General features: G+C 39.9%; 1 protein-coding gene across 10 annotated transcripts in view; it reads left to right on the top strand.

The window, feature by feature from the left end:
- Positions 1-25473, top strand: part of astn1 (astrotactin 1) — a 418702-nt gene that overhangs the window by 371209 nt on the left and 22020 nt on the right. For all 10 annotated transcript variants that reach the window (XM_025900129.1, XM_019348325.2, XM_019348326.2 and 7 more), the window contains one exon: positions 23826-23961. In XM_025900129.1, coding sequence (XP_025755914.1) covers positions 23826-23961 — 136 coding nt within the window. The remainder of the gene's footprint in view (positions 1-23825; positions 23962-25473) is intronic.

Genomic DNA, 25473 nt, shown 5'->3' on the forward strand with positions numbered 1-25473 from the left:
GACGCAGGGGAAACAAATTCCGTCGGGGGTACCTACCTTGGCACGACACGTTCGCACTTTTCAGTACACTTCTTTATTGCGGCTGTGGACTTACACATGTGGCTGCAGCTTTTCAGCGGATGCACAGCAGATGCACAGCAGATGCGCATATTATTAACATAACTGCCGCGTATTTCTTTGTTCTGCCGTAAAAGTGATTAAGATGTTAAACATTAGTTCCACAAGACTTTTCTGCCAGGTGACCCCACCACACACTTTCAGAACCACTGGCCTAAAGAAACTGGTGGGAAACAAAGTCACTGACATCTGTCAGTCTGGAAAGAGTTACAAAGCCACTTTTTAGGCTTTGGGACTCCAGTAAACTACGATGAGGACCATTATCCACAAATGGAGAAAACTTGGAACAGTGGTGAACCTTCCCAGGAGTGGCCGATCTACCAAAATTACTCCAAGAGCATATCGACAACTCATCCAGGAGGTCACAAAAGATCCCAGAGTTCATTATTCAACAATAACAAAGAGACTGGGCAAAAATGGTATCTGTGGGAGAATTCCAAGGTGAAAACCACCGCTGAGCAAAGACAACACAAAGGCTCATTTCCAAAGAACATCTTGATTATCCCCAGAACCCTTTGGAAAATATTCTGTTGACTGACGAGACTAATGTTAATCTTTTTGGAAGGTGTGAGCCCCGTTATATCTTCTGTAAAACTAACACAGCATTTCATAAAAACAACATCATACCAACAGTCAGACATCTGGTCTGGGGCTTCTTTGCTGCTTCAGCATTTGGACGACTTGTCGTAATTGATGGAAGCATAAATTCTGCTGTACCAAAAAATCCTAAAGGTTAACGTCCAGCCATCAGTTGATGCCCTGAGGTTCGAACGCACTTAGGTTCAGCAGAAGAATGATCTACAACGTACCGGCAAAGTCCACCTCTGAGTGGTTCAAAAAAATGAAAAATAAAGGTGGACTGAAATCTGATTGAGATCCTTTGGCATGATCTTAAACAGGCCATTCGGTCCCTGAAAACTGTCCAACATGGCTGAATCATAACAAATCTGCAACAATGTTTGGGCCAAAATTCCTCCACAGCAGTATTAAAGACTGTGAAATGTGAACCTAACCAAAAGTCCACCAATTTGGCTGCACCATATGGCCATAAATGTCTAATTTGTTTTATGCAGTATGGAAGAAATCCTGGCTTAGAAATCAAAAGAAAGAAATATCATCAAGCTGCAAAAAACACTGTTTCCTGAAAAAGGTGCTTGCCATGGCAAAAGTTTATCCTGTTAAACAATTTGACAAAAATGTTCCATTCAAAAATGCTTTAACTATTAATAATAATTTTAAAAATCTAAGTCAAAGTCTATTTAGGTTTGTCAGCATTACAATATCCTTATGAGCCCTCTACCTTTGTGCAGACTTAAAAATCACTCTTACTTGTTTTCCAAATAATTGACTTGTAATTTATAATGCCACCACAAGATGGTGTACACTAGTAATAGCAATGGAATTATGTGTAATTTGTTCAGAAGCCTGATTTCAGGACATTTACTTGTGTCTACACAGCTGTGGCTGTTTTGGACACACTGTTGTTTAACTAGCCAGATGGCAGCTAGATGCATTAAAGCTGCTTCAGTCTACTTTACCTCACACGTATACTGAGAATATATCAACATCAACATGCTACATTAGAATGAAACTACAGTACACATACTTAAGCTTCACAATAAAGGTTAGTCGCCTTTTTCTCCAAGCAGGTTTCATTAGTTCCTTAAAATGATTTCTGTTTGTTTTCACTGTTTAATCCACAAGCATTCAGTGATTTACTTCGGAAGAAGTCAGTGAAGCAGCTACATGAGCAGCAGGAGTGTATGTGGCTCTGTCATCCATAACAGAGAGCACAGCTTATTTGGCTGGCTCTATATGAGTAGAAGCTGGCAAAACAGGGGCGGTTTATTTAAGCAGTAATGACCCAATCCATAACGGAGACTGTTAGGGTTCCCTGTGAGCACCAAAGTTTGTTGTAGCTTAATGAGAGAATAAACTGTATTTGTCAGACCAGAGAGGATCATTAATCAATACTACGGGTTCAGAAGGGAGTGGAAAGCGTTTTCTTTATTAGTGGTATTAAAGAGAATGTGAGCTATAGTTTTGGCACTAATGGTTCGTGGCTATAAAAGATTGTATTTAGTCTCTATTTCAAGGCTTCTTCTTTAGACTGCAACTCATTTTTGCAGCACGGTCGATCTAATGTGAGCGCTCTGTACATTTTACAGTTTATTGAAGGTAGAGAGAGGTGCTTGTGTCTGTCTGTCCTGCTCTCTCGTATTGGGACGTTACAATGCTGCATCTTTTTATTGATCGGTGAATCGCGATGGACCCTGATCACAGAGGATTTTCTTTAGCGCTATCGTAAAAACATAGTTGCTGTAGCTGCATTATTGCAGCTAATACTTAATGCTACTACTTTGCACAATTTACCATGTTAAGCATGAAAATATAGACTGTTTTCATCCATGCAAATCTAAAACCCGCTGCGAGTTTAGATTAGTTTTGAGGTTGAACGTAGAAGTCATCAGGCAGCAGATGCAGCAGCACCAAAGACAGCAGAGGTGCACATTCTGGACAGATGAAGATTGTGGGAAATTAAAATTAGTCTAGCTGAGGACGAGACACACATTCATAACAGCAGCTACACTCTGTTGTCATGGGATGATAATTTGTGCACTGCAGCAGAGACAGGTCCAGCAGTCTGAATTAAATCCCAGCGGTTGGTGGCTCGAGCGCTCATGGAAAAACACAACAATAAACAGCAATCAAGAAAATACATATTGGTGCCCCAACTACATGTAAAGAAATTAAAATATACAGGGACAAGAAATCATAAATCTATTCCAATATCCTTAATAAACAGACTGAAAATGTCATTTTACTTTTGCAGTGCCTCAGTTGTTTTCTGTAGTTATATTTGTACCACGTAATCATGAATTTTCTTTTGAGTTTTGTATATTTCCATTCATCCATCCATTTTCTTCCACTTATCCAGGTCAGGGTCAGGGTTTGTACTTGTATGAAAAACTACTTTTACAGCACTTCCCTGCTTCAAGCTGAAGTATAGAGTGAGTCAGTGCAGCTGAAACAAACTGCTGATGTCTGTGAATTCAGTTCAGACATTGGCTGATACAGAGATAAAGAAGAGAGATCATACCCCAAACAAGATGCTAATCTAGCACGCTAAATTATGGCAATGTTTCTTATGGAATTTAGTGGTGTAACACAGAACGTGTGCCACAGGAATGTTTCACTCTTTGGATTATTACAGTCATGCTCAGGTTTTCCAGTTTATAGTTTATCTAGGGTGACCATATTTTGATTTCCAAAAAAGAGGACACTTGGCTCAGTCATGAAGAACTTGCTTAAAGAAACATGTTTAACATATTTAAATGATGCCTTCTCTGCGCGGTTAATGAATTGTCAAATAGAATATGTCATATAGGCTTTTACAAGTCAACAAATAAAAAAAAATAACTTAAAAGCCTCTGGAATTAAATAATGGTACAGAAATAATGCCTCATCTGCATAAGAAAAATTACCAGTACTGGGTCGGTACCAGGGCTGGACTGGGACAGAAAATCGGCCCAGGTATTTTGACTAGAGACCGGCCCACCAGGTATTATAGAAAAAGCCATAAAGCCTTTGAATGAAAACAAACACTGTTGTAACAGTGATGTACAGTCTTGTTGGTATATGTATGATTTCTATACATTTTACATCAGATAAAAACTTTTTTTTACGGGACGGTTGGCAACTTCACTATCAGTAACATCATAGCACCACCCAGCTGTATAGCAACTCCGTCATGCTAGCTAGTACGCAGTACGCGTTATTGCAACTGACTGTAAAAAGTCAGCACAACGAAAACAAACTACACCTAAACTTGGTTTATATCGAACCCAGATAGGTCATAACTTCTTACCTGAAGTACAGTTCACCTGACACTTGGACCGGCGGCCACCTTGGGTCTCTCCTCCTCCTGCCTCCCCTTTCCCTGATCCACCTGCTGGCCTTTGTGGAAGCTCCGCCACAGCCACCACCAAACAACTGAGTTATTTTTTACACATCAGTTCGTCTGAAAGACGCACTTGCGCTTTGGGATCTTTTAAACATCACTGGGCGTGTTGTTGCGCGCTGTCTGTCCCGTCTGTGAGCGCAGAACAAGCGCTCACAAAGCAGCAGTTTGGGGATGACGTCACACACCTGGGTCCTCTGATGAACTATAGGAAAACCCAGACATTTTTATCATTCTCGAAACTCCCCCCGTACGCCCCGGACGGAACGTGAAAAGTGGACATGTCTGGGGAAAAGAGGACGGTTGGTCACCCTAAGTTTATCTTACACTTTCTAAATAAATTGATGCTTGTTTCTGTGGTGTAATGTCAGCCATTCTCATTAAACTAATAGAGATTACTTTTTTCACACAAGAAAATATCTTTTGTATCCATTCAGCTCCACTGGCACCACATGGGGATAATTTCTTCAGGTTTTCCAGCCAGTTCCATAGCTAATCAGTGGCACTGTCTAGACCCTTAAGGATGGCATAGATAATGTGCTTTGTTCTCGCTGGTGTAACAGACTCTAGTCTCTCATTAATTGCTTCAAAACAAACTCACAAACAGCATTTGCCCAGGAGGTTTAATCCATCACTGCAAAACTGAAGCAGAAAATAAATTTATCAGACTTTCTTGCTTGCTGCCTGAAGTCCCATTTTGTTTAGTGTCTGCTTGCAGAAAAGCATGACACTGCACTGTTAAAAGAGCTGAGTTTACAAATACTCCACTTAAACCACTGGAGCAGTCTTTGAGGGTATTTCCTATGTCTAATATGCACTTTAATGTCGGCCTTAAGATTGTTGCAGTTTGTTTTTTTAACCTCCTAGGGGTTTTTTTTCTCTTTTTTTAATCGTCAGCAGTTATGTGAAAGTGTCTTTCCTTCAGGTATCTTTATTTTATTAAGAAGTGGTGTATCTTTATCAGTGTGATTTAGAAAGTACAAGCACATATTTTGCATGTGGGTGTTTTGGACTGTTTTAGGGGAATATGGTTTACATTTTTGAGCTGAATAACACTCATAAATGAATTTCTATTTACTGAATATTTTGAGTCCTGGAGATTTAATAAAGTTGTGCTGGTATGTTATAAAATCCTGTCAGAAACAGTTATTCTCTATTTGAAAATGCTGGGTTATACAAGTTATACAAGTATTGATATGACAAGTCATAGTTTCAAACTCCCTTTCAAGTGTATGAAGGCTCCCATCCCATACGGCTTGGTCCTGCTACAGTAAAATTAGGATAACATCCTTGTGACTTGGAAAACTTTGTGGTTACTCATGATAAAAGTGAATTTTTCAGCAACCCAAACAGTTGTCGCAATCAATTAGCCATCCAGATGTGAGTGTATACGAAACCCAAGCTCTCCGTTACCACCTGTGGTTGGAAGGCAAGTGGTGACCTATGCAATTGCTACTCTCAAACAACTCGGCAAAGTGTTACATATAATTGCCAACTAATGTATAAACACTGAGAGAGTGCTAACACATTGCAATCAGTTGGAGTCAGTTTGCACTCATGACTGCAACCTGTCAGCAAAGTCTTTCTTTGCAGTAGGAAACTTGACTAAACTGGTTGCCAAATGTTTGTATTCTGTGGCTTTTTGCAGCTAAATCACTGCCCTGCGTCTACGTCACTATTTGTGAAGGAATTTCAGTTTCAAATCTGTGCGGTTCTGGCTGTTTAACATAGATTTCTGTGGTCAGTAATAGATTTCCAGTTTGTGGCTATTCATCACAGTTAATCATTGTATCATCATAAACAGATTGGATATAATTGCCAGCTTGACTCCATTCAATCACAAACTCACATTGTGATTGTCTGATTGCATTCAAAATCACTTTGAAGATGGCCACTGACTGTGAGTAGTTGCAGACCTGGTCCCCATTTTCAAAGCAAAGTCAATGGGATTGTAATTTCCTAGAACAGTGTAGCAGTAATTTTGGTCATGCCATGGTCTCCTTGATGTGACTGAAGCATAAGTTACACAATTAACTGCTAAAGTGACTCCCATTAAGACCATTAACTTTTCTATTATTGCAGATACTTGTCCTGCACATCTCGGAGACAGGCTGTAGTTTTGGTGTTGAGTTAATGTAATCACTAATTTTTTGTCGGCTTTTGTCGTTGCTCTTTTGCTTTTTGTCTGATTTTCAAGAACCCTGAATACCTGCTCCGTTAAAGTATAAAGATACATGTGGCCACACTAGACTCCATATTTTAAACCTACAGTAGTAGTTTTTTGGCCACTGCCATGTTGGTTTTTTAGAGCCTGATATGGAGTTATTACCAAAGGCTAGCTAATGAGCAAGCTGCACAGAGATTCGGAGTATATCCTAAGGTTTATCTTGTTTTGTAATTATGTGACAGTGTGTTTCACGTCATGAGTGTCAAGAAAGGTAACGAGCAGTGGAATTAATTTTTTAACAGTAACAACTCCAACACTGCACTTATCGGCCAATTAGTGCTAAGTAAAAGTCTATTAAAACAGTTTAAATTGCCAAAACCGAGGCACAAACTAGCAAGCCATGTTAGTCACATCCAGGAGGATAAGATGTAAAATAAAAATGATTTCTATCAAAATTAACATGAGATTCTGTGTGGAACTGATAGACTTTTGGAGCCTTCCTCAAGTGACCACTAGAGGCACTGCATGGCTACCTCAACTCCTGCAGTTGCCCCTCAGTCCTCAGGTGTGTGTATAGTTTCCAGTTGGACTGACCGAGTTGTGTGGCAGAGAAGGACCCACTCACACGGTGTTGCAGGCTGTCATTTGTTTATGGCTAAGCGTTTTTGGACACATTTTACCCTGGCAGCTTTTCAGCTGCGCTCCCTGCTCAGCACAGCACACCGCTCTCCTCCACTGGTCCCAGCAACATCCTCAAAAAGGGAGACACAATTAGACAATGGAGGTCAGGTGTGTCAGTCAGCCCCTGAACCCACTACTTCACCCCTGCCCTGCAACCAAACCCTGCCATATAGTTTCTTCATTTGTAACCATCAGATTTCTTTTTTCTAATTTGTTGATGTTGATCAATGCATAGTGAAAAAGTTATATTGGGACAACTCTAAGCCTAAACTTGTTTGATTTTTGCCTAACACTGAAGTGCATGAGAAGTGTTAACCCAATGGCAAAGTTAAACAGGAAGAGAAAAGCTGAAATCCTCTCTGATGCTGTATAGATAGAAGGATGATGCAGAGAGAGACTGTAATTTCATATTAAAAAAAGCTGCCGGGAGCTATGCTGCCTTCTCCAGCCACTGGAAAAGAAGCGCTAAATCTCAACGGCAAAACTCAAAAGCGGTTTGACTCCTCAACATATTTGAACCCTTTCACCTCCTTCACACTCAGCAGGCGCATAGAAGCTAACGTATAGGTCAGGGGATTACAGAGTTTACTGAGATCACATTCCATATCTTCTGGGCATTTAAGTTGTCAAAACTTTTAACAGCTCCCTCTCGCTGCCATTTGGACTCTCCGATGTGTGAAATTGCCCCGCGCTGCTCTAATTGCACTAAATGAAAGCTATCCAGATCTGGTTGTTGTGGCTTGGCTGTGTTAAGAAAAACACATACGTAATGCAGAGTTTTATCACAGCTTGCCACCTATGCATCTCATCTTTAATGGATGATTGATTGCTTCGGAGAACACACCCTGATGCGAACACGACTGAAAAGGGTGCCTGGGTATGGATGTTGTGTGGAGTTCAGGAGAGCAGAGGGGCGAGTGAGAGCAGGGGAGACAGGCAAACTGAAAGATGGAGAGATCTGGAGAGCCCTCTCTGCACGCCGTGGTTTTTATTTCATCTGTCAGTCTTCTGTCATCTCCGAGAATACATCTCACACGAGCTGATGTTCAATTCTTCACAGATCTCTTCTTGGCTGCCTCTACTTTCCTCTTCTGTTTTTCCCCACCAGCTCCCTCATCTTTCCTCTCATCTCCTGACCCCTCCTGTTCCATTACTTTTCTCTTCTTAACTCTTTTCATTTAATCTTTATTCTAACCACTACCTTTTTCTTATCCTTGCCTCTTTGCTTTCAGGTTTCCAGGAAAAAAAGAGAGGAGAGGAGGCCAGGGATGGGGCCCCTCACTTTTTTTTTTTTTTTTTTACCAGACTCATATTTCTTGCTTTTATTTTATCTTTATAATCTTCTCCTCCTTAGTCTTTGTTTTTTTTTTTCAAAAAGCATCCAGATAGGGTAAACCATGGGTCAAACTAAGCTTGTACAAAAAAGACAAGCAACTATATCTCATTAGTAAAACCTTTTCAAGCAACCATAGTTAACCTACTGTACTATAATGTACTATACTGTCTAAGTCACAGCTCTTTTATGACAAAGGAATAGTAAAACAGCTCCTCATCATGTGCAGGCTGTATTTACGGCGATAGGTTTTACAGCATGATAAATTAGGAGTTATGATGGATGCATTACAGTATCTTTGCACCATCTTTAATGATACTTTAACACGCTTTTTATATAACTGTGTAATGTGGCAATATAGATCATATTGAATCCCTGTTCTAAATAAGTGACAAGGGAAATCCATCAATGCTCATACAGGGACTTGTTTTTCGCAGTCGTGGGCGTATATCAGCAGAATATAGTTTAATAAATAAATGGCTTGCCAGTTCTGGTGAATGTAATGATGCTCAAAATTTTAATACTATACAGCTTAAATGAACACCATCAGCCCTCTGGAGACAAATGGATCTGCTATGTTCCAGTAATTTGCTAATTTTGCTGTTTTTCTGCCATCGTTCCTGTTTTCCCAGGTTTCCCTGTTAAAACTAAATAAGATATTATCAAATCAGGACCAAATGTTGGACTAAGAGAATCTAATGGACAAGAGGGCAGTGGCTATCTTGACATAGATAGTGTGTTTTGGGAATTTTCTCTCTATTTCTGCCTGTCCCTGTTACTCTGACAAACACATCACCTCCTGTGGGTGGTGGACAAGGAAAGTTAAATTGCTACATGAAAGAGAGAATTCTTTTAAAAAGTATTAACCAATTGCTTGCATAATGGATTTGCATGTTAACACGATATGGGTCATTTGTTTTCACACTGGTAATGCTGCTCTTGGAAAACTGTTTCATGCTACTTCATGGATGTAATAATATATCATCCCTGAAGTTAATCCTCAAATGTCTTGCATGATAAATTCCAGAAGGACGGTGAAAGCACAACCTCCATTTATGGGAAAAGATCTGCAAAGACACTACTGCTCATCTGTGCTGGAAACAAAAAAGATGACCACTTGCTTTCTCCGAATGCACAGCAGAAACAGATGTTTGCTACAGAACATCTTTTAAGCTGCGGTCTTTATATATGAAGAGCACAGACCAGCTGACAGATGCACGGTTGCATTTGCTGTCCTGTAATACCGATAAATCTACACACAGTACATACAGCTGATGATCAAGAGAGTCCAGGTCTCGTCTCGACGTTGAGCTGACAACACATTGTTTGTGTGGTAATCTCTTTCTTAACAAGCTTCAGGCACACAAGGTGAGATCATAGCAAAAGCGCACACATACACTCACGCATATGCACGGTCCCAAGCAGATGTTTGCAAATAGGAAGTCTGCTTTAAGTCAGAGCACCACTCGGCTGGATCGGTCTCGCTGTGAAAACAAACATCCCCTGAGCTGGAAGCAATCCAATGATGTAACAGCTTTGATCACCCGGCGAAGGAGAGGTTCGCTTAGGGTCAGTGGAACTCGGTATCCCCTCAGCAAACACATTACTCACCTGTTTACATCATACACTTACACACAGACAAATAGGCCAGCCGGAACGTGTGTGCCTTATCCCCTGACCTAAATTGGGAAGAGCTTCCTCTTAGCGCTGGCAATTTCCTCAGAGCTGCCACTGCTTGACCTTTCCCACCTGCTTTCTCTTTACTGATAACACTGCAGCACGGCGCCATCCAAGTCAGGCCTGTCATTTCTGGGTAGCTGGGTGTAAATTACAGTCGTCAGTATGTTTAATGTAGTTTCCTTGCTTGGGTAAAATTTTACCCAACACCTCACTCCTTTAACTGTATGTCCAAAACTTGCCTTGGAAAAGCTTGAGCGCAGAAGGACAAACCAAAAAATAATAATAATAATTTGAGGATGTTTTGAAAAAGAGCCCACTTCACCCTCACTCCACATGAAGGTTGAGTCTTACAATTTCCCCAATGATTTGATCCAACTTACCACAGATGGTCATCACTTGACAGCTCTACATTTCTCTGTATTTGGGTGCCCGGCATAAAAACACTTGAGGCTTGATGTTAACTGCAAAGTTCCTCATCGGTCTTTGATCTGGCAACTTCCTTGCACGCACACTTGTGAAATATCACATAAGTGAAGATGGTGTCGGTAAGTCTGCGCCTGGCATCTGGATCAATAATAAATACCATTTGATTTTAAAATTCCATTCACTTTATTTTTAATCTTTTCCAACATAAGCATCAGTGTCTCCCTATGGGTTCCAAATTGAACCCCACCCAGGGATTCCAACAAGGCTGGCTTCTCTGAATTCATGTTCAACATAAAAACAGATGGGACTCGGAGCTTTCTGCTCTAAAACAAGCAAGATTCCTATAGTACTCAAGAGCAAACATCCAAACATTATAAAACAGCTTCTTACCTTGGATAAAAGGTGGGATGGAGAGATTTCAGACCCTATAAAGAGATGAAATAAAACAATCTGTAGAATCTTTTATGCTAATCTTGCTTTCCTGACGTCATCTGTAAAGGACCATAAAGAGTTTCCTTCTTAACCGCAAAGTCACAAAGTTGGAGAAGTAAATATTTAGTTGATAATTAGCAAAAGCTGTGGCTCAACTGTTCGATACGATGCAGTGTTAAAACCACTCTGCCTCATCACAGCAGCAGATTACTACTGACGTGTTTAAAAAAAGCTTTACTGTGAGAATGAAATGAATTTAAAAAGCCTGACTAACGCTCTCTCACCAGAATCTTGTTTCGTATGCCGTATTAGGATGAAGGGCCATACTCTTCTTTTCATAAAGTCATTGCTGAACTAACCAGTCACAGTGTCCTACTGATTTAACCTTAAGGAGAGCTGCTGTACAAGATTTCATTAGATATCCATCCATTCGCTTCCACTTATCCTTTTCAGGGTCGTGGGGGGGCGCTGGAGCCTATCCCAGCTGTCATAGGGCGAGAGGCGGGGTACACCCTGGACAGGTCGCCAGTCTGTCGCAGGGCTAACACACAGGGACAGACAACCATTCACACTCAAATCACTCGCACATTCACACCTAGTGACAATTTGGATTATCCAATTAACCTATCCCCACAAGCTGCATGTCTTTGGACGGTGGGAGGAAGCCAGAGTACCCGGAGGGAACCCACGCAAACATGGGGAGAACATGCAAACTCTACACAGAAAGACCCCGGCCTGATGGTGGAATTGAACTTGTGCCACCTCATTAGATATACTTTCAGTAAAAAGCACGTGCAATTCTAGAGGCGTTATAGAGAAGCACATTTTTGATGTCAGAAGCTCCACTGATAAGTCAGAGTCTCTGCCAAACTGACATGGGATTAATGATAGACAGTTTGGTGATTCCGTTTATTTCATTTTCCATGTGGATTGGTGGTTCTTGATGTAATTATAGAGCACAAAAGTGCCAAGTGTGTATGGCAAGTGCAAACAAGAGAAGTTGATGCAGAGTTAATACCTACAGTACATGCAAATGGACAGCAGAGTGCACTGTGCTTGTGTGGTTTGGAAAAATAAGGCCTTTTACTGCATTTATCTCAAGTGGTGCCACAGTTTGAATGGACTCAATTGCTGCAGATTTACATGTCTACACAGTACAGGGGAAGTCACATTGCTTGTTTTTCTCACCAGTAACTTCATTTAGCACAACTAAAGTGAGTCAATTAAAAGTCTGAAGATATTCTTAGAAGTGAGTATATCAGACGGACAGCAGTTTTGAGACAAAGAGAGGTGAGGCTGAGATGGTTTGGGCATATGCAAAGGAGAGATGGTGAATATATTGGACAAAGAATGTTGAATATGAAGCTGCCTGGAGGAAATGAGGAAGACCTCAGAGGAGATTGATGGATTTTCTGTTATTTTTGTTTCACTACATTTGTAGTGTGATTGGCATTGCTTACTCTCTTACCAAGGTGCGTTACTAGTGCGTTCAATAAAGATCACTGTGTTAGCAGATAGTTGTTAAAAGCAAGGTGTATACGATCTTTATAGTGACAAATAACAAAAACAAGACCCTACAATAATATAGAGAAAAGCCCAACAATCAGAGACCCTCTATGAGCAAGCACTTGGCAACAGTGGAAAGGAAAAACTCCCTTTTTACAAGAAGGAACCTCCAGTAGAACCAGGCTCTGGGAGGAGCAGCCATCTGCCACAATCCACTGGGGGTGAGGGGAGGGAGACAGGACACAAGACACACTGTGGAAGAAAGCCATCATGGGAAATCCCCCAGCACCCTAATCCTGTTACAACGTGACTAAGGGAGCCGGAGATTTATAATAATTAATGGTTTAATTAGAATCAAATGCATTAATTGTGTTAATTAAATTATTAAACTAGAATAAGATAAACTCAAGATGCCCCATCAGTGTCTGTCAACAATGTTTCATAACACTTGATTATTTTCTCAATGGTCTTGCTGCCTAAATGTTAGTTTTGCGAGTGGAGTTCCAGGTATTGTAACCTTGTAACCTCATTTGTAACATAAGAGGATTAGATGCTGAACTTCAGTGCCTTTTTTACAGGTTTTTAAAAATTATTTTCTTTACGACTATTGTAATGCATAACGTAATCATTGTCCATTTTTTTTTTATTCTACCAGTTTTCTGCAGTCACCCCAGAAAAATCAATGATTGAAGACCACAGTATGATGAAAATGATTATGAAACTGCAGGACACTGATTTAACCTTTATTTTATGTTAACCTTGCTTTTATAGACAAATAATCAGAAAGCAGCAAGATGGCAACCAGCTGAGTCAAGTTCCCTATTGCAAAGAGACGTGATACACATGACTTGCACGCAGCAACGCAACTTGTCAGCAAACTGTGTTTGCAAATTTTAAAGCAGTTATTTGCAAACTTTTACAATTCTCAGAGAGAATGCAGTACGTCCGTATCAGACTGCAATTGTTTGGAGACAGGTTGCAAACTTCATTGGTCGCCCAAAGTTTGAGGGTGTTTTATGCTCAACCATTGGGTTACAACAGATCTACAACTGCTTGAGTTGTAGACCTGAAACACCGACTGTGTGTTTCAGTTAGGAAAGTGAGCTAACTGAAATATTTTGAGCCTATCCCACCTTTGACAGTAGAGACAAGCTGAAGCCACGCTGCAGCCCTGAATTGGATAACTGGAAGAAAATGGATGGAAATGAAAATGGCATGGATAGAAAGTAAAAACATTCTCTGCTTTTCTTCTGTAAATTTCTCCTGTTTACAGAACTAGCTGCATTTTAATCAGCAGTGGGGTCTTCACTGTCTAATGTAACTGAACCTAGCAGTCACATAAAACAATCATTAAGGCAGAAAACAGTCTGTGTTCTGAAGCCTCAGTGAAATGAAAAAAGTTAACACCAAAAAAGCGAATGTTGCCCTCGATTAATTGTTTACTTTTATTTATTTCTTAATTTTTGGCAAGTTCATAAAAAAGTGGGAAATCTGCGTGATCTGGATGACACAGTATCAGGATTCTGGTTCGCTAAACACGCAAGGAAGTAAAGCATTTGGCGCAAATCGGCGTGGATTGACACATTCGTCAACATAGAGGCATATCCGTTGCGTGAGACAAACACCTGATGGACAGCCTGGATACTGAAGCACTTAAAAATGTCGTCAGCAGGAACTGTCCATAAGAGACGGGAGTTCTCTCGAGACAAACTGGAAAGAGAAAGATTTGGATTTGGACTTGGAGAAGCTAAACAAGCCAAAAAAACCTCCATATAAACCACATATAAAGCACTGATGAGTGAACATGCAATGACAGGAATGACACGCATGGAGCCTTTACTTAAGAACTCCTGTTGTGTTGTTGCTAGGCGCATCCGCCCTAGTCCAAGGTGTTCCATTCTTTTATTGACGTATTCGGCCAAATCGAGTTTTAGCGTGCAAAGCCCTCTCACGGTAACTGCTATCAATTTGGTCAACCTCACTTCTATCAAATTATAAAACAATTTATCACCCCTTTGTAGATACAAATTACACCGCTGTGACGCAAATGCAGCTTTGCAGCATACATATCAAACACAAATTGAGAGAAGGCAGAAACAATTTGGAGAGCTGTTTTCCTCTTTTTTTCTTCAACATGAGGCAGTTTATATAATTAAACCTTCAGCCGGTCCCATACTCTTCAACCTCATCTTCCTCTTTCTGTTCTGTTTATTTAACAATTACCCCTTTATCTTCAATGAAATGCTGGTCTTTAGAAGTTACAAACAGTCCCGTCCATCCAGCCAATCTCCACGGTCTGGTAGTGGTTGTGACCGCTGCTGGAGTGCCAAAAAATAAAAATGAAGGGCCTGTCAAAGATCAGATTTTGTTGTGTTGTCGGCCGCTTTTCCTTTTATGCAGCGGAAAGGTAGATGACCGAGTCCAGATGTTATTTGTTAAGGGTGTTGCTGCCAGTTGTGTTGGTGTGGCTGCCAGCTGCCAATTACAGCTAGTTACAAGGAAGCTGCCTGCTTTAACAGAAGTGGATGAATTCCCAGACAGCCCTTAGTGAAATCTGTTATAGGATGGAGAAAGGATCTCATTTGAGCTGGTCTTTACCTTTACAGGCAGAACCTGTGTGTGTTTGCGTGCACATATGTGTTTTTTCCATGGGCTTCAGGCTCTCATGTGTCTCTATAAACCTGACTTGACTTTAGCTCTCGTATCACGGCACATTTTAAATATCATTTGTGTTGAAGCAAGTTGCTTTCACAGCTCCACAGTCACATGCCGCATGAGTCACTGGTTCTACTTCGACTTGTGAATGAAGCATCCCATAAGAAATCTATAATTTTTGGCTTTATAAAGAAGTATTACTGTGGAAAATACACTTGCATCTTTTTGCTTATGAACTGAGGTAATTGGTATTACCTTCAGTAATACACTTAGTACTGCAGAGTTGCAACAGTTGAAATAGTAGTCCTAGATTTGAGCAAGCCTAATCGTGATGTCATGACAAGGTGGATTGGCTTTGCTCCACTTTACTTGCTCAAAACCAAAATCTGTTAACACAGACTCAATCTAGCAGCTGCTCCTTTAGCCATGCGCGCTATTCGGAGCTACTAAATCCAGATAGGCAGTGAAAGCTGCAGCATACTTTTTATACATATTTCTTTCTCACTGGATCCAACTGATATGAAACATCAGGTTGAATTAAGCTAATGTGCTAAGTCATAAGCAGGCTGTTTTTTGTATTTTGGAGTCAGTGCAGCAGTATATGATGCAAAATTTAACAAAACCTAACATGCAGAATTTCATGAAACGTGGCAGAGAGGTTTAGCAGGGTTAAAGAGAGACCCAGTTAAATCTTAATTTTCATTAAGACTGCCGAAATAAGTCAGTCGTTGCTATTTGCTGCCAGGTGCCCTTCTAGTTTTCAGATCAAACTATCTGATGTTTGACAGACATTAAGTTTCCACAGTGAAAAAATTATCAAGCACCTGTCCTTTCCATTAAGAAGCAGAGAAAAACAGCCGTGGATTGGCTGCATAGGTCTACAGACACATGCACATACACACACTTGCACACTAAGGGTCCAGGCCTGCAGAACTGAACTGATGACAGCAGGCATGACTTCAAAAGGTGAGACATCCCATAACTCACATCATTCTCCTGGCAATCCTTGATTTTTCCAGCCAATCATACTCTAAGAATGCTGAGTAAACAATTCCAGCTGAATGACAAGTTTCTCAGAGCACCTTGATTAGATCTAAAACTGGTTCTTTGGAATCTGCATGCAGCGTGCACGGTGACTCTACTTGACCTACGAAGCCGTACCTAAAGGGTCCTTTGTCGATGGCTCTCCATGTGGATGTTCTAATGCGTGCTGTAAATGTGCACCTGAGTGGAAGGTCTACCAAAAAAATCCAACATTACTCAAATGATCACTGTGATCATAGAAACATATTTGAAAAGACAGCAAACACAAAATTTGTGCCACTGCCAAAACCTTTAGCCATGACGGAAGTGTTCCATTCATGTTTCATTCATCCATTCAAGCGGATCCATGTCCCTGGGTGTGTATGTAAAATAATCAGCAATAAAACAGAAGATATATTTTATCCAAAGATTTGTGGGATTACTGTGTTACAGAAGTAGCACATGAAAAACTATGTAGCCAAAGAAAATCAGATACAAGAATACAAACAAAATAGCTCAGGAAGGTAAAAAAAAAAGTCAATAAATCAGATGTAATACAATATAATATGGAGCTTAATAGACAAAAATCAAACAAATAACCACAGCACCATGTGGCAGTGTGACAAAGTGGGTGAGAACACAGTTTGTCTATATTCTTAGTTAACATTCTTGTTTTGATTTAACCATATTTCACATGTAATCTGCAATAGGCAAACATCTACTATCCCGGGTTTGTTTATGTTTTGCACTTTCACAGATTATATAATATAACATCTTGGTTTATGTCAATTCCTACAAGTTTGTTAAGTTAACATGTTATTTACTTCAACTGTTAATTTGTATTGTTTAGAACTTACCTTACCTACCTGTCTTCTAGCGACAAAAGGAGGAAATATAGTTTTACTTCCTGCTTTATACCTTCTGGGTTCATCTGAGGTCACAGGAAGAGACCAGGTGCAGGAGGGGAAGAACGCTTGTAATTTAATAAAGTTGATTTTAGAGTGTTTATGGATAAATAGATTTATTGTTGTAGTATGTATTGATTACACCATAGAGTTTATGTTGCCAGTAAAGAGTAATAGAGGTTTGAATATAATTATGTTCATCTTACCTACCTACAGAATGGAATAGTCCAGAGGGGAAATTGTTTGGTTAAGTGGACTATTTAAACAGAAGAACTCAGGTGTATGAGAAGAAAGGTTCGGGTCAGTGTAGCTGTGTGCAGTTTGACCTTAATTTCCGTTGATTTAAGTTCAGTTATGTTTATTTGAACGGAGTTATTTATAGAGTTGAGTTTCTTATTTGTTTCTTTGTAAATATTGTTTGGGTCACACAATGGTGAATAAATCATGTGCTACACTGGACAGCATCAGTCTCCTGCACTTCTTTGACCGCTTAAGTCAAGTCCTACCACAGGCAGCCAAGCTGAAGCAGATGTTAGAGGAAGTATTCAGCTCTAGTCATCATACTCTAAGAATGTTGCAGACCCACCTGCAGAGGGTGGGGCACGGTTTGCTATGGATAATCCACTTATTATCCATCGCCATTCACCACAGCCACGGTTGTTTGATTCACCTCTGTGGCTTCTGATGGATACAGCAAAGGAACAGTAAGTAATGTGGATGAAGTGTCAGGGCCACAGAAGTCTTCCTTCACAGTTGTACAACTACTACTGCTAATAATGATAATATTCCATTTATATATACTTCCATACTCACTACTGAGAAACTCTCCCGCAGTGTCTGTTTCCAACCTTTGTTGTGTATTCAGGAACTACCGGGGTAGAAGTTCCTGTTTCAGGCTGATTTAGTGATTTTGCTAAATAGACAGATTTACAGCACTTCCCAGCTGAACCTTAAACAGTCTACCAATGTCATCCTAGGATAAGCCGGTTGGCCTTCGCTCTACAAATAAAATGCAGGCTCATGTTTCTCAGATACTGGGAAATAAATGCTGGTGAGAGACAACGCATCAATGCATTGTGAAAAATCAGAGTTGACACAAATGTGCGCAATTTCTCTTCTTGCCAGCAGCTTCTTTTATTTTATATTTCTGTGACAGCCATAAATCTTTGTATATCCATTTTCCAATTTTTATTTGAAGCATCATTCACCTCCTGTTTTGGCACAATTTATAACTTATTCCTTATAGTGAAGGCATATTTCTCTTTATTCCAGTTTTTATTGCACCAAATGTTGAGCAATGCAGACTTTAAGGACTCTGATTGACAACTGCTTTGGAAAGTGTTCCACAGTGGAAATTGGCTCTTCTTTATGTACTGTGCCTCATAGTAAATCAAAGATATCTTTGCTCTCTTAAACTTGGGGAGTATTGTGGAGCTATTCGGAGAATGTTGAATCATAATAACCCTGGAGTGAACAGGTTTGCAGCCTGGGAGGAAACTTTAATGAAATTGCTCAGGACTCACGCTAATAGATCAGATAATGAGCTAATATCAAGTAAAATGCAAAGGTTTTCACGTACACTTTCCCGTACTTAGTTTCATAGTGGCCGAGCCAGCAGTTCTCTGGCATCTAGAATCAGTTTCATCTTCATCTGTCAGCAATCATTTTGTTTCTGTGTACATTTTTATTCCTATTGTGTTGAGTCATGTCCATAAATGCCATGGCAGCACACAGTGTTCACAGTGTTACCGCTCTCCTTTGACTGAGGCATTTGTTATAGTCGAATTAGTTGCACGTTTTGTTCTTTTGGCCTGCAGGCCACCCACTTCATGCATTCCTGTCATCATGACAGTGCACCGTGGGGTTCCCAAAAACTGGGCTGTATGTATTGGGCTGCAGTTCTGCTGCTTCAGGTGGTATACTGGCAGGATGGATACAACTGAGAGGGAAAGATTGGATAAAAAGTAAATGGCAGTGCTTGAACCCACATCTTGTGTGTCTCAGTCCAAAGGTAATTCAAAGTTTCTATGGTATTTTCATACTTTCAGACAGTCATGTCAGCACCAACTCTAAGTTTTAATGAGCTTTTGCTTTTTGTGTGAGCAAAGGCGTGTTAAAGGATTCATGAACCGTTGGCTCGGATCAGGTCTCCTCCTCCTGCACAACTTTACAACATGTGAGAAAGGCAGTTTGGGAGTAAGAGTAGACAGTGATCTGAGGATGTGAGAATGGATCACCAGTACGCACTTGGCTAGTAATTTTCCAATCACAGGAGACTGACACTGCCAAAGGCACCTTGAGATCAGTGATTGAGGTGAGGCCAAATGTGGTTCGAAGGAACACTATGTTTTCTAGACTAGAATCATTCCTATTTATCATAACGTGGGGTCCTAGAGTTTTGGAAATACCTTTGTTCAACTTTGCTCTGAGCAGAGTCCAAAAAGTACAAGAAACATGAGCAGTGTGATGTTTCAGATGGGTTGTAACGTATCAGTCAGTATAGCCAGTGTATCACTTTATTTGGGGCTAAAATTACAACTAGCCCATAAACAGAGAAAAACAGCTTCACACAACTTGTCTGTCGATTTCTTTTTAATGAGACTGCTCTTACAGACGAGCATTTGACAGATACTGACATTTTTCTGAAGAACATCTTGTGGATAAAAAGGAGAACATTGTTATATTGTGACAGGGATGTTTGAATTATGTATCCTGTCATGATCACATTATTTCTCAATGTAATTATCTCAACTAAATAAGTACTGATTTATGTGTTGTTTTGTTTGTAAAGAGAATATAGTGTAATTTTTATTTTCCAAATTGGCTTTTAAGATGAAATTCTCATTTGTGTTTTCCCTGGATAGGATTTCCTTGGTGGACCACAGTAGTGGGATATATCCTGTTATCTGCATTTTCGGGATGGTGCACCTGCTATAAACCTACAACTCTGTAGCTCTGTTTTTCTACTCGCGTTCCCTCTAATTCAGACATCCAAACTGAAACACTAAAAGTATGTTTGGCTGAAGTGCTGAAATTTATCATGACTGGACTTGGTTTCAAGTGGTGAACTTGATACAAACAATAACAGCTGTTTTCTACACCGACGTAACATTTTGAAAGCACTTTTAACAGCTGGGGAACTGTCACAAGCAACAGCTTCTCAGTTCAACACAACTTTAATAACTTTGCCAAGCTAACGGGATTTAAGGTAGGAAATTAATTTGGGGAAACAAACTGCTCAAAGAACACCGGCGGCTGGGTTTGACTGCAGTGTTCTTCCACAATTTGAAGTTTTGCTTTCATCGTGTTTGTTAAGTTTAGTTGTATTTGAAAGCTACATGTTCTAGAATATGAATGAATTTTATTTATAAAGCACCAAATATCAACAGTCACCTCAAGACTTTTTATAGTCTAAGGCAAAGACCCAACAATAACAGAGAGAAAACAGAACAGGACAAAAGAGGATTTTAAACGAATACAGTAAAATTTTTGGTTTGTACGCCAAATGTCAGAACAAGATCCAGAGTGTGATTCTGGTGGCGGGTGGGCTCATTTGATTCCAATAACAGATTAAATGCAGTGTTAAGACAAACAAGTATAATTATATTATCTGAACTGACCACTATCTATCACCAGGTGGATGATAAATAAGAAGTCTGAGTTTGCAGTAGGAGTCTGAAAGAAGACTCTCAGATGGATTCAAATGTTGTCTTGGTCCTTGGTTGATTAATAAGCTAGAGTGGAAGATGCTACTCCTCCTCCTCAGCCTGTGATTCTGACTCGGGTGTTGACCTTAACAGGTGACTATTGGTTATAAATAACATCTTGCACAATGATCTATGGGGTTGTTTTCTGTGGGAGCACATGTGGCTATATCAGAAATCTTCTTTCAGTATTTGATATTTAGCACTTTTTAAGATAAAACCTCTTTTAATGTGTCTAAAATGTCTTTGCTATGTTTTTTTTTTCTTGCTGTAAAAAGCAAAGCAACTAAAAGGGGACGTAAACAGTAGCTCCAGTGATATTTTTTTCCCATTTCTCCAGCCACTAAAAGGCTAACATGGATAAAAGTGAAAGTCACATTCGGTATTTTTTTAATTTGAATGAAGTACATTTCAGTTATCCTCATAAATGCCTGCAGTTTTAGACAGCTGTGGTAAACACAGCCTGTTTGTAGCACAGTAGTAAATCTCCACTGAATTATAATGTTTAGACAGACAGTAACTGTACATGAAGATTGATGTTGGATGCAGTTTCGCATTTAGAACATTACTCACATAGAGATTGAGAGAATTACTTCACATATTCTCGAGCTGCATCCCCCAGAGAAGGTTCAAACACTATTTCCTTTTTATATGCCTCCTTACGGAGGAGAGAGATATTCCAACCGGCTTCGCAATTAATATGCTAAGTAGTGCCAAGACCCACAATGTCACTTTTCATTTACATCTCCAGCAGCGGTTATGTCTTTCGTTCAGTAAACACCTATTTTTCCTCCTGCTCTGTCTCACTCTCACTTGTTTACTAGCTGGTGACATAGAGGAGGTTGACATAGATGGCCACCTTTGAGCACCCGTCATTCACACATACAAGTATTTTCACACGCAGAGGTGAGGCTCCTGTGTAAAGTATGCACAGGTGACCACTTCAGGGTGTCCATCACTTCACACACAAATACTGCATAAATAAACACAGACAGGGAGTGCTTGTGCCGAGGAGGGTCACCAGTGACCACCTCAGAGCACCCATTGCTTTACATGCCTGTGCATGCACACAGATTTGGGTTTTCCAAAGAGAGGGTTTTTCCTCTGTACAGTGAAACACATCCCAGAGGCCAACTGCACCATTAATGTACGCACTGCCAGCTGGGAAAACATAGCTAGCTGCATGTATGACCACCAACCTAGGCAGTAGGAGATGAGGTGCTGAAGAAGAGCTGCTGGAGGTGGAGGAGGAGCAGGGGGCCAAAATTCAGAAGCACTGTGTGAAGCACCAAGTGCATCCCATTAGTCATCAGCTTAATTCAACACATCATTGTGGACCACTCTTCTTTACGATTCTTGAGTTCATTGAGGTTTTCATTTATTCATTTATTTAATAGGGTAGAGATCTAGACTTTGACTGCAAAACCTTGACTCTTTTCTTTTTCAGCCATTCTGTTGTTTTTTGCTGCTGTGCTTGAGATCATCATCCTGTAGTATGACACAGTTTTGGCAAAACCTAAGCTATTAGACAGATGGCCTCACAGTTCACTCTAGAATACTTTGGTATACAGAAGAACTCGTGGTCGACTCAACAAGTTCAAGGTGCCCACCAACATGCTTGACAGTTGGTATGAGGTGTTTGTGTTGATATGTTGTGTTTGTGCTTTACCATTGTGCATTTTGGCTAAACATCTGCACTTTGTCTCCATCTAACCAAAAGACATTGTTCCAGAAATCTTGGGCTTTGTTCAGCTACAACTTTGCAAACCTAATCAGTGCTGCCATGTTCATTTTAGAGAGAAAACACACTCCTCGCAACCCTTCCAAACAAACCATACCTGTTCAGGTTTTTCATGAACTGAGACTTAGAACCCAAGATGTAGGTCTTGGGGTTTTTTATATTTACTCAGAGCATGTCAGAGAAGACTGACTATATGTTGGATTTTTTTCACCTTGTGAATAATACATCTTACTGTGAGGCGATGTATTTTAATTGTTTGGAATTGGCCCTATAAATTTGATAGGTAGCAACTGTTGCTAAGATACTTGCTGGTGTCTTTTCTCCTTGGCATTGTGTTAACACAACACCTGAATGCTCCAAACCTGCAAACTGCCTCTGCTTTTAGAAGTGTTAACACTTGCTGATGATCAGTTAATACAGTGTTTGATTAGCAGTACCTGCTACTTGCTACTTAGCCTCTTAAATGAAATCAGTAAGACTGTACTTAGTTTATCACGGACTGCTTCAGCATTTTAGCTTATTTTTGTTAAAAGATTGCTGGCATGATGTAATCTGTCATGTGTTGTTGTTTATCAGAGGTTGTATGTTACATAATTTTAAGACCTGATTGTGAGACTTTTTTTCAGGAGAGCACAGAAAGGGCTTACACAAAAAAGTGGGAGGTAGAGGTAGTAAAAGAGAACTTTTATCTAAAACGTTAGTGTTGAATGTGCTGAAAAACAGTGGGTGGACGCTGAATGAATAATACTCCCTTCGCAGCATGCAGTGTCAAGGTGCCCTTGGACACCCATCTGCAACAGTAAAGTCAGCGACTGAATGGACTGCATGTTTACAGAAGTATTGGCGTCATAAGGAACACCGTGTTCTTTTTGCCTTTCTGTAAAAAGGGGGGACCCAAATCTCAGTGACTGCATTCAAATGTTAGTGAACATGCCTATTTTTCACTTGATAAAATCTAGCTCTCTCTTATATATACATATTGTACTTCACGTGTATATTGCAGTGTAGCAGTACAATGCTCATCTGTTTTACATTTTGGGAAGATGAAGCTGAAGCTGATATGAAGATGCATAATTCGGCCCTTTAAAAAGAGAACAGGTCAATCCTTTTGCTGTATAAATTAATTTAACCATTGAAAGTAGCAGCAGATTTACCACAAAACAGTTTAAAAGTGCACAATTAAAAAAACACACAACTGCCCTGAGATTAAAAATAAATAATGGGTCAACAATACATCAGATTTTGACAGTTTCAAATCAGAACTCAGTATTTATTTTGAGTGAATTTAAACGAAAAAAATAATTGCAAAATTGTAGCAGTAGAGAAACTAACACAAAGTAGTACTCTGACACATATTTTAGAGGGTTAATGGCAGGTTAATTGCCATAAATAAATCATAAGCAAATCATTCATAAATTTGAAGAATTGTCTGAACTGTATGAAATACATGGATGAATTAATCCAGAGGAATCTCCTGACTTACCTTTGTTGCAGAAACCCTTTTAAGCTTTGTGGATGACATCTTGTCTGGAGCCAGGTCTCCATGTGTGATGTTAGGTGACATCCCTGACCTACTGTCCTCTTCCATCAGTATGATTATTCGCTGCCTGGAGCCCGACACCACATACATGTAAGTATGGAGTCTGTTCTGAACGTGTCATGTAATAAGTGTAAAAGTGACAGAATAAGAAACAGTCACAAGTTAATTCCAAAAGAAAGAGAAATCGAGGCTTTACTCGAGAGACCGTATTTTCCTTTGCAGTAATTGTGAATGTGGTGATACTGTTGCTGAGACTCGAAGGAAAATGAATGACAAAAGTATCTTCAGAAAAATAATTAGCTTTTTACTAAGGAGACTAAAGCTTTATTCTGATTAATGTCTGCCCTTGCACAAATTTCATAATTTTTCTATTATCTAGTATTAAATATAACTTGTGTTTAGTTTAAGTAATAGTAGTGTAATTCTGGATGTAGCCAATATGACTTCACTTATGTTTAACATTTTTATGCTAATAGTTCTTGTATTTTTAATTTTTAACCCAGACATGATCATACTGAAAACAAAGCCCAAGAAAGGCAAAGTGCATGCAAGATACACTTTGACAACAAATATCGCATTAACTGTGGCGGTAGACAGTGTTGGCAACTCCTCAGTAAGGAAAATCACTATTGGCTGTCCTAAAAGTCGATAGAAGTCGCCTAATTTGCATAATTGGTCATGCTAATGTAATTGTAACCTATGTTGTAGCAGAGAAAAATGACATCGTGGAAGAGACATAAAGTGAGTTAAAAACGTCCTAAATGCATTTAGAATTTATTTAGAACTGCAAATTAAATTTCTTTTAGCAATTATTGTTTTTTATTTCACAATACCAACCCTGCTCCTTTACCCGGGCTTGGACCGGCAAAAGTGACCCGAAATAGGCACTCTGGTGGAGTTACTTTGTGTGGGGGGGGGGGGGGGGGTGTTTATAAGTAGTTTTACACCTTGGGAGCAACAAAACAACATAATAGTTAAAGAAGAACTGACTCCATTACAGTCAGTGCGGGAGCATCGGCTTCGCTCATGCACGATTCATTTGCAGTTTGGAGCATAGATGTGATTGCATCCCCTAGTCCTCCCCCAGCCTGATTGCAGCTGGGGGAGGACTATCCTCCGCCGTGAGCGTTTTGGCACGAGCGAGGTGCCCACGGCAGCACCCAATGCTTGTTGAGAGTAAGAGCGACACACGCTTTCACGTCAAAAAGTCAAATGAGTCTCTAATAACACCAGAAAAAGTAGCCAGATTTGTCGCTAGTCGCTTTTTAGAAAAAAAAAAAAAAAAAGTTGCTAAGGGGTCTGAAAATTCGCTACATATAGCGACAAAGTCGCTAAGTTGGCAACACTGGCTGTAGAAAAATAGGCTTAAAAAAGTTGCTAACCCTAACTCTTTAGCTAATAAAGATCTAATTTTTTAGCTCCAGACTAAATGTGGCTTCTTAACTTTCAGTTCAATTTTATTTATTAGTATTATTATCGCAAATTTTATGTTTTTGATTTTAAATCAATTGATACTTTTGAAGTTAGCACTGTCACTGTCACTATGTTTTGCTTCTTTGTTTCTTCTTCAAATGAAGTACTAGCTGCTACTAAGCTAGTATA

The sequence above is a fragment of the Oreochromis niloticus genome, linkage group LG18, assembly GCF_001858045.2.
Source record: "Oreochromis niloticus isolate F11D_XX linkage group LG18, O_niloticus_UMD_NMBU, whole genome shotgun sequence".
NCBI classification, from domain to species: Eukaryota; Metazoa; Chordata; class Actinopteri; order Cichliformes; family Cichlidae; genus Oreochromis; species Oreochromis niloticus.